This window comes from Balaenoptera acutorostrata, chromosome 20 (assembly GCF_949987535.1).
Source record: "Balaenoptera acutorostrata chromosome 20, mBalAcu1.1, whole genome shotgun sequence".
Lineage (NCBI taxonomy): Eukaryota > Metazoa > Chordata > Mammalia > Artiodactyla > Balaenopteridae > Balaenoptera > Balaenoptera acutorostrata.
This window is the reverse complement of record NC_080083.1, coordinates 41,441,496-41,452,211: the sequence shown is the minus strand read 5'-3', so window position 1 is coordinate 41,452,211 and position 10,716 is coordinate 41,441,496. Positions and strand designations below refer to the sequence as shown.

Genomic DNA, 10,716 nt, shown 5'->3' with positions numbered 1-10,716 from the left:
AGGAGCCTGGGTGCCTCATTTCTGAAGTGAGACTAGGAAGAGAAGATGAACAATTCCCTGGATTATCTAGCCTACCCTGTAATCGTCTCTAATCATAGACAGAGCACATCATTCAGGAAGAAACTGGACTTTGGCCACTACGTATTTCATAAGAATAGAATACAAATAGGTACGTGGGGCAATTTGAACTGGACACTGCGATTAGGGTTCTGGAAGGGCCCACCTTAGAGATATTGACAGTAAACCAGACCAATAGATGGCTTTGCAAATTTATCTTCCACCAGGGAGTTCATTTGATGGATATGCTCATTTAAACTCTTTAAAGCCAAAGTAAGGTAGACAGAGGATAGGACTTCAGCATCCAGTAGCCAGGCTATTCGTACTGGGAAAGGGTGGGAGAGAGGTTTCTTTCATTAGATATAAAGGATATTTATGTCTGTAAATTTTATTTTTCACAGCCCTCACCATTCTCTCATGTCTGCTCAAAACTCTCCAAAAGATGTCAGTTTGGGAAAGTCAACTAAACCAAAATTCCTGAACTGGATTAGTTCAGAATTCAAACTTGTAATGTTTTAATCAGGGCCATTGTCTAGAATGTAAGCAGATTTTCTAAGGCTACTAAGAGGACACCTGTGATGTAACATTGCTTTCTTTCCCCCCTCTCTAGTGAAGCCTACTGTTGATACCAAGCCTCCAGTGGTGCACACACATCACATTTTAAAACTGAGCAAACTACAGGTACTTGTCCCTGCCATTATTGATTTTATCTATGTCCTAAAGAAGGCCAGTTTCCCAGAGCCTTCTAAATACCCACCTCACCAAAGATTCATTCATCCTTCTCCTCCCCATACACACCACCCCTGGATTCCTCAGCTTCTCTCCCAGTCTCTACTGTGGCCCCCAATATGCCCCTTTCGCACAATCCCAGAGGAGGGGGATGCTTAGCCATTGTGTGATGGAGAACCATGTAGCAATGACGTCACCATGATGGGGTGGGGTTTCTCACCAGGGTGAACAAAAGAGAATCGACAAAATCGAATATGAAAACAAGCAACTGTGTCAGAAAATTGCCAACGCCCACCGCGGCCCCGCCAAGGTGGATTGCTGGAACGAATATTTTTCCAAGAGGTAGTGTTCTTTCTCTTCATTTCATTTTCCAAAAGTCAAAATTGACTTCACCCTTGTTGGGTTTTAGTGCCAGAGGAATACTTAAGGGAAGTTATCTTGAGGGATAACCAAAGAGACCAAGTTAAGGAGAAAGAAAACCACCCCAAACAGGGACCTTTCTCTAGTGTTAAAGAGCTTTTTTTTCCCTCTAAGAGACTCTTCAGAGTCCTATTCAGAGTTTGTCACAAGAAAGCACTTTTGTAAAATGGTGACCATAGCTGGGACTACGGCACTCTTAAAATTGTTTCCGCAAATATTTCCTGAACTACCATGTGCTAAGCACCAGGACTATAGAGGTGAAATGAGAAATATATTTCCTAACTCCAAAGAACCCAATGTCAGGTAAGGGGGACATTTATGTAAATAGTAATGCAGTGTGATCAGGGCTACAAAAGGAGTGTATGCAGGGAAAGAAAAGTGTTGTGTGTGTGTGTGTAGGGCAGGGGGAGTGTCAAGAAGTCTTTCCTAATCCTTGTATTCTGAAATTGAGTTGAAAGCTGAGGGGAGTGAGGTGAACCAAAACTTGTCATCAGCCATTTGTGATTTATCTGTAGGCAAGACCTTCATCCTCTAAACCAGAGATTCTCAATCCTGGTTTCACATGATAATGCCTGGGAAGCTTTTGCAAAATGCCAATGCCCAAGCTCCATCCCAGACCAATAAAGTAGAATTTTCTAGTAGGCAGCGGGGCTGAGAACCACTGATCTTAAGCTGAAAAGGCTTTGCACGTTACCCAGAGTGTGGTCTGGTTCAACAGGCGTAGAGGGCCTCAGGGCTCCGCGGGACAGCTGATTCCCTGCACTTTGGCAGCCTGGATTTATGACATCACGACTTCATCTCCCCCACTCCCATCCAGGAGGAGAACTTTATTCTTCACACATCTTGGGATTTTGTATTTTTCAGCTTAAACAGAGAAACAAGGAACCGGGAGCTAATGAGAATCACCATGGAAAACCAGGGCATTATGAAGAGGCTTGGTGATCGCAAACCCCACTATGACCGCAGGTCGTTGGAGTTTGACTGGCAGGCACGTGGGTACTCTGTGATATTCCTATGCACGCGCAGAGTTTGCGTTCAGAGTAGAGCCAATCTCAGGAGAGACCCCTAAGCGGCTGAGGGTGAAATCATGAGAAATGCAACAATCGTTGAAAGAAAAACTACCCAGAGCCTACAAAGCTAACAACAGGAGCAAACCATCCACCAGCTTGGTAGCAAAGCCATTATGCTCCTTGGTAGCAAAGCCATTATGTGTCAGCTTCAGAGAATATCTGGTAGATATCAGAGGATATCAGAGGATATCTGGTATCCCTCATCCCTTAATTCATTCAGGATGAATGGACAAGCAAAGGGGATGAGGGTATACAATTCAGTATGTGGTTGATTTGCTTCATTTAGGAATGGGTCTTCAAGAAGGAAAAAAAAAAAAGCCATCTGCAGTGCTTTTATAAACTTCCACTCCCTGGCTTTGGTCTGGAAGCCTTTTCTAAGCCATCCGTAGGATTTAGAACTTCAACTTTCGCATCAGCACCTTGGCATTGACATAAATCTTTCTGATTCTTTTCCTTCAAGAATTCAAGGCGCTATATCAGAAATACAACCAAATATCCTCTCTCCTGAGATGAATAGGTATGTCTTCACATGGCTGCTCTTTATTAGAGAACACAGTGATCACAGTTGATGCCAAAGTCCTAAAAACCGTGTAGATGGAGAACAAGGGGCCCAACTAAGGGGTGGATTTTGCTCTTCTGTAATATTGATTGGCCATCCAGTCAGAGACTAGAGCTCTGTCTTTGTTTCCTCTCTGCATACAAGTAGGAAATGACTGCCTTTTGTCATCAGCTTTGAGGCTTTACGTGAGTCTAAGGGGAAGTGATTTGTTTCAATAAGACATAAACAGGAGGTCTTGTGGCTTTAATATTATGCTAAACTTATATTACAGATCTCTGTCACTGTTCAAAAGTAATATCGTGTTGGCATTTTGTATTATTTCATATTATTAGTAATGACTAAGTTTCCCCGCTCCGCCGCTGCCCCTGGGGAGAAGGATAAATGGACACTCAAGCTTTCCAAAGAACAGTTCTGTATAATTGATGGCTCTCCATTTCTCTCCCTGTCCTCTCCCTGAATACAAGGTTACTCACCGTGGAAGAGACAAGAGAAGGCCCTAGGATTTCTTAGCTGCTTAGGATTTCAAGACACTCCTAAGTGGCTGAATGCTGGGTCTTAGGATGCTACAATAAAGCTTGGAACATAAAATGAGTAAGTTACATTTAAAGTACCCAAAGGCTTTAAGTCCCATCCCCAAATGGAGACAGAATGGGGCAGGCAGAAGGAAGGATGCAACAAGCATTTTTATGGGGGGCTATGAAAAGTTTTAATGAGAGAGAGAAAGAGACAACTTTTTTAAACATACACCATCACCACCACCCTGGGGGAAAGAATAGCTGGGGTGTGATGATCCAGCCACAAGTTCAGCTCTGTCAAAATGGAAAACAAAAGTGTATGAGGAAATTAAGGTTCAGACAACACAGAGAACAAATGCCATTAGTTTCTCCGTGAATACACAGGATTGGAAAAGAATGCTTCATTGAAGTTTCCATGGACTCTGTTTATTTATAGGGAGAAACAAGATTGAAAATGTCAAAAATTTCTCAAAACACATGACAAGACAGTGCTGCATGTCTTCTGTAATTGGTCTAATTATTTTGAAAGAGAGTAGATCTTATATATTATCACAAATAAATAAATGTTTTATTTTAAAATAATTAGATTTACAGGAAGTTGCAAATAAATGTATGGTGGGGCCTCCTGCACCCTTCACCCAGCTTCCCCCAATGTTAACATCTTGTGTAAATACAGTACAGTATCAATCCAGGAAGTTGACATTGCTACAATCTATAGAGCATATATAAATTCACAATTTTACATGCACTCATTTGTATGTATGTGTATAGCTAGTTTTGTGTAACTAGCATGTCTAGTTTTGTGTAAGTACAACCACATTCGAGACAGTTAACTGTACCATTATGGAAATACTCTACTGTACTACCCCTTTTGGCCACAGCCTCCCTCTTCCTCCAGCCCTAACCCCTGGCAATCACTAATCTGTTTTCCATCTCTGTAATTATGCTGTTTCATGAGTGTTACATAAATGGGGTCATGCAGTATGTATCCATTCTTTTCAGATTGGCTTTTTTCACTCCATATAATTTCCTTGAGGTTTATCCAGGTTGTGTATACCAATAGTTCATTCCTTTTTATTGCTGAGTAGTATTCCATGGTAGGAATGTACCACAGTTTATGAAGGTACCATTCACCTATTGCAGGACATTTGGGTAGTTTCTAGTTTTTTGACCGTTTTGAATAAAGCTGCTGTGAACTTTTGTGCACAAGTTTCTGTATGAAAATAAGTTTGATTTCTCTGGGATAAATGCCCAAGAGTGTATTTGTGGGGTTGTATGATAAGTCCATTTTAAAAGAAACTGTAAAGCTATTTCCAGAGTGGCTGTACCATTTACATTCCTACCAGCAATGGATGAGTGAGCCAGTTTTTCCACATCCTCAGCAGCATTTGATGTTATCACCATTTTAAATTTTAGGCATTATAACATGTGTGCAGTAACATCTCGTGTGGTTTTAACTTGCATTTCTCTAATTAATGAAGTTGAACATCTTTCATATGCTTACTTGCTATCTGTATATCCTCTTTGGTAAAATATTGGTGCATTTGCCCATTTTCTAATTGGATTGTTTTTTTTTATTGAATTTTGAGAGTTTTTTACATATTCTAGATCCAGGCCCTTTGTTGGATATGTGATCTGCAAAATATTTTTTCTGTAATTTATCTTTTCATCTTTCACAGAGCAAAGCATTTTAATTTTGATGACATTCAATTTATCAATGGTGAAACTGTTCTGTATCCTGACTCTCTCATATCGATATCCTGGCTGTGATATTGTGTATAGTTTTGTAAGGTGCTACCACCTGGCGAAACTGGGTAAAGGGTACACAGGATCTCTCTGTATTATTTCTTTCACACATGTCAATCTACAATTATCTCAAAATAAAAAGTTTAAAGAAAAAAATCAAGATGTCCAAATGTAAATTCATTTTTAAACTGGTTCCAGTTCATCTCAGTTTGAGGAACCATTCTTCTAGACATCCAGGTGAGAAGCCTGGCAGTCATCCTTTACTCCCTCTTTCATCCCTTCCTCCTTCCTGCATATTTTTAATCTACCAGTCCTGCTTCCCAGTCTTTGTATGTGCTACTGCCCATTTCAGGCGCTTGTGATTTACAACCGGTATTATTAATGCAAAAATATGCCCATATCACTTTCTAGCTTAATACCTTCAATGATTTGCCATTCCTTCCAGAATGAGCCACACTTCTTCATATGGCCCCCCTCAATCCTGTTCCTCCTGTCTTGGAAGCCTCTATCAACAGGAATTCTTAGTTCAAGCAACAGAAATTGACTTTGATTTAAGTAGTGAAATAATTTATAGAAAGAATATGAAATAGTTAACAGTATTTGCTAGAAAACTGCAGAACCCAGCTTCAGGCGGCACATCAAGGGACAACGCCCCAAGTCTTGCTGTAGAACTGGTCTGTGGTGCTGTGGCAAGCACAGCTGCCCTTGCTCTATCTAGAACTGGATCTTGCTGATCTGCTAGTGCTGCCTCTGAAAAGTCTTCATTGTCCCCGCCATTTTGTGTCACTATCTCCCAATTCCAAGTCAGTGAAGGTGTATCTGATTGGTGTAACTTAGATCATATGTGCCCATTCTTTATCTGCAAGGGAGGTTGGGAGAATGAGTATCTGCCTTTTTCCAATGCTGGACATGGGTTCTGCTTCTCATTCTCACCAGAATAGGAAATTTCCCCCCAGTTAGAATGAGGCTCAGATACTAGAATTTCACAAAAATGACAAATGTCTGCAAACTTATATCTCATCATTCCTTGCCTTTTTCAACTAACAGAAGACATGTTTTCTTCTCACCCCATTCATCTGTTGTCCCCTCTAGCTGGAAAATCCATAGTTCTATGTCTTTACCTGGAAAACACCTATACATTATTTATACAAGAGAGTCCATTTTCTAGGAATTCCCATGAACTGCTCAGGTTATATTAGGTATTCTTTTAAATGTTTGGAGATTTTCCTGTTGTCCTTCTGTTATTGATTTCTAGTTTGAGTCCATTATGGTCAGAGTATGTTCTCATGAAATAGTCACCTAGATAGGCCATATTAATAAATTTTAAAAGAATTGGAAATATAGAGTATTTCCAATTCTTTTAGAATTTATTAATATGGCCTATCTAGGTGACTATTTCATGGACATTTGAAAAGAATGTATATTGTGCTGCTGTCAGGGGAAGTGTTTTATAATGTCAATTAGATCCTGTTGGTTGATGGTGTTCAGTTCTTTTATACACTGGATAACTTTCTGTTCTAGTTCTATCAATTGCTGAGAGTAGGGTGTTGAATACCCCAATTATAACTGTAGATTTGTCTATTTCAACTTTTAGCTCTATCAGTTTTTGCTTCATGTATCTTATTTATTTTTAAAGCAACTGGTGCTCAAGCTGTTTTTTTTAATGAATTTATTTTTTATTTATTTATTTTTGACTGTGTTGGGTCTTCATTGCTGAGCGTGGGCTTTCTCTAGTTGTGGCGAGCAGGCGCTATTCTTCATTGTGGTGCACAGGCTTCTCATTGTGGTGGCTTCTCTTGCTGCAGAGCACGGGCTCTAGGCACGCGGCCTTCAGTAGTTGTGGCTCACGTGCTCTAGAGCGCAGGCTTAGTAGTTGTGGCACATGGGCTTAGTTGCTCCACGGCATATGGGATCTTCCCGCACCAGGGATCGAACCCGTGTCCCCTGAAATGGCAGGCGGATCCTTAATCACTGCATCACCAGGGAAGTCCCTGCTTCATGTATTTTAAAGCTCTGGTGTTTGGTGCATACACATTTAGGATTGCTATACCTACTTGGTGGAGTGATCCTTTTTACCATTTTATAATGTCCCTCTTTGTCCCTAGTAATTTTCTTTCTCTGAAGTCTACTTTATCTGATAATAATATAGCCTTTTAAAATGATGTTTTTTAAAAAATTGTTTGCATAATATTTAAGTTTCCATCGTTACTTTCTGACTACCTATGTACACTTGTAGATGACGTATAGTTGGGTCAAGTTTTTTTAATCCACTCTACCAATCTCTGTCTTTTAATTGGCCCTTTTATCCTCCTCACTTTTAGAATATAATTATCTTATGTATTTCCTCTGCATACACGGAGCATCACATCAGATGGGGATAAAACTTTTGTTTCAACCAGAAAATATGGATAAAGAAACTCAAGAGGTGAAGAACAATCTATTATGTTTACTGCTATTTTTACCTTTTCAGTTGTTTTTTTCCTTTCTGAAAGTCCCAGCCTTCTGCCATTTTGTTTGGAGAGCTTCCTTTAGCCGTTCTTTAAGGGTCAGTCTCAACAAATTCTGTTAGTTTCCCTTCATCTAAGAATGTCTTTATTTCCCCTTTGTTCCTGAAGGATAGTTTCCTCACATATAGGATTCAAAGTTGACAGTCTTTGCTGTCAGCACTTCATAAATGTTGTGTCACTTTTTCTGGCCTCCACAGTCTCCTTGATAGTAATACTAAAATAGAACTTGCGTTAGTGTTCCTTCCCCATTGTTTCTCCCTGTTCTTAAGATTTTTTTTTCCTTAGTTTTTAGTTTTCAGAAGATTAATTATGATGTATCTTGGTATGGATTTCTTTGGGCTTATCTTATTTTGAGTTTATCAGCTTCTTGAATATGTAGATTTATATCTTTCATCAAATTTGGGGAATTTTCAGCTATTATTTCTTTGAGTACTTTTTGGTCCCACACTTTCTCCTCTCCTTCTGGGACTCTGATGATACAAGTGTTAGCTCTTTTGTTATTGTCTCATGGGTCCTTGAGGCTCTCTCTTTTTCTTTTTTCCCAGTCTGTTGTTCAGATTGAGTGAATTTTATTGATCTGTCCTCAAGTACCCTGATTTGATCTTCTGTCATTTCTACTCTATTATTGAGTTCATCTGAGTTTTTAATTTTACAATAACTTTTCATTTCTATAATTTCCATTTGGTTATTTTTCATAGCTTCTATTTCTTTGCTAAGATTTTCTGTTTAAAAAAATTTTTTTCAAGAGAATTTGTTATTGATTGTTGAAGCATTTTTACTACAATTGCTTTAAAATCCTTGTTAGATAAATTCCAACATCTGAATCATATCATATTGGTATCGGTTGATTTTTTTTTTTTCTTATTTAGTTTGGGGTTTTCCTGGTTTGGGATATGATGAGTGATTTTCTATTGTATCTTGGATATTTGGGTAATTATGTTAGGAATCTCTTAATGCTATTTACATCTTCTATTATAGCAGGTAGGAGTCCTGTTTAGGTGTAGTGTATAAGTTTCTGCTTCTTTTATGGGTTTTATTTCCAATGACATTATAGTTTTCTGAGCCTTCGCAATACTATTCTGGTCTGCTTGTTCTTTGGGTGCTGCCAGGACTCCCACTCAATCCCTGCTGGTGTCTTCTGCAGTGTAAGAAGGTGCTTCCCTGGGCTGCACAGTGTTGCTGGACCACCTTCTGCAGAGGGGCAGGCAGACACTGCTGGGCCTGGGTCTCCTAATATCACTGGGTGGAGGGCAGGGAGACATAGGGCGTCAATCCTGCTCTGAATGAACTGGGCCACCTCCTGGTACCCAGGTGTGGAGCTAGGGCTGGAGCTCCCCAGTAGGTCTCTACTAGGCTTCCCCTTCCCTGTCCTTTGGCAGAGAAAGCAAGTTTTTCTCCCTTCCTCTCTCCCTCCCTCCCTCCCTTTCTTCCTTCCTTCCTTTTTTCTTCCCTGTCTCTGTCTATTGGTGGTTCTGGGTTGCAGGCCTCTCCAGAGCCCAGTCGGGTGTGGGAGATGAAAAGAAAACCCAGGAAAGTCACCACATTGTTGTTCCTCAAATCCTGAGGTTCCCTAATCAATCCACCATCTTCTTTCCAGCTTTCAGAGTCCTTTTATCATTTTCTTTTTAATAAATTTCCAAGGTTTTAAGTTGTATTTAGAGTTGAGGAGGAGGGAAAAATGATTCTACATCACCTTGTTCTGAAACCACAAGCCTGACTTTTAAAGGAAGCAGTTTGAGACTGTATTCAAAGGGCAGGAAAAAAAAAAAAATCCATATCAACTCCATCAGTTAGAGAAATGCTGCTTATCAGTTCTAAACTATATGATTCAAGAATGGGTTTTGTGCATATGTTGGTCTGTAATTATTAAATAAGTCACCAAATGCTTTCATTTTTTTGGACACATGATCCTGTGATTGGTGGCATAAATGATGTAACCCTGGGTAAGTGGATGTAAAACTTTGATGGGTCACATGTCTTAAAGCACGTATGTTTTCAAACATACAATGGTAAAAGCACAATCGGCTAATGTTTAACATAGCTAAGCATTGCCTGTGAAGGACAGATGGTTATAATTTTCTTAAACCCATTTCCTTCAGGGAGTGGAGTGGATGGTAGAGAAGATTACAAATTTATGGATCAAGGATGGCAAACAGGATAAATCACTTGCCAGTTCTGCTCAGTTGAGACTGGATACTATATCCTGAAAGATCCAAAGCAGTGCCTACATTCAGCAAGAGAGCACTGTGATCAGTTAGTGCTGTCTGCCACGGGTATAAGAATGGCTGGTGGCAGCACATATGTCCCACCTGTCTAACATCCTTGACCTAGAAGAGCCCTCCAGAGCTCACATTCTCTCTGGTTGTAGACACAGGCAGAGAGCTTACCGGCATTTGAGGGCCCAAGGGGGGAAAAAAGGTACATTTTGAGAGGTATGAAATAAGCAGATTTCTTGGTGTGAGACCCAGAGTGATGGACTTTTGCAAAAATTTTGCCCAGGGGGTCAGAACGTATGTGCTACTGGCTGGAATGGGACTGGGAATTGAATTTACACACATTCCACCAATATATATCTGTAAACAGGTGCTTTTTTTTTTTTTAAATAAGACTTTTCTTTTTACGAACAGCAAAAACACTTTACAAATGACCTGTCTCTGGGGCCCTGTCCATTCTACTCACAGATTTTGTAGCAGCCAAACAGCTGTCAACACAGCTTGCCTTAGAGGGTGAGAAGGCTATTTTGACAGGAAATAAAGCAAGCATCACATTTTAATGCCTTGCTTCACAATACACATGAAGGGAATGATTACTATTTCATCTGACAATTGTGCGAAAATATTAAGAAGTGGAAAATGTCTGTTGTAGTATGAAATACAAAAAAAAAAAAAATTCATCTGTTATTCAACCACTGTGCTCCTACAATGGGGGAAAATCCACCCAGATGGGACTTTAGAGTTGGTGAGGATCTCCACCAAGGGGCCTCCCTAGGTGATTTTTCTGGAGTGATTTTAACTTATGTGTTTTTTGCCTGAGAGTTGAGTTTAGATCTTGGCTCTCCTGAATAATACACACAACTTGGCATATGCCATTCCACTTCAAAGGGCAGCTGCCCT

The 10,716-nt window shown here is 40.0% G+C and overlaps 1 protein-coding gene across 1 annotated transcript; it reads left to right on the top strand.

Annotated features, from left to right (window-relative positions):
- Nucleotides 1-45: 45 nt before the first annotated feature.
- On the top strand, nucleotides 46-2,784 carry CFAP97D1 (CFAP97 domain containing 1). The gene is made up of 5 exons (XM_007180238.3): nucleotides 46-169; nucleotides 668-738; nucleotides 1,010-1,128; nucleotides 2,071-2,194; nucleotides 2,737-2,784. The coding sequence occupies exons 1-5, from the start codon at nucleotides 46-48 to the stop codon at nucleotides 2,782-2,784; spliced, it is 486 nt and encodes a 161-aa protein (XP_007180300.3).
- The last annotated feature ends 7,932 nt before the right edge of the window (nucleotides 2,785-10,716 follow it).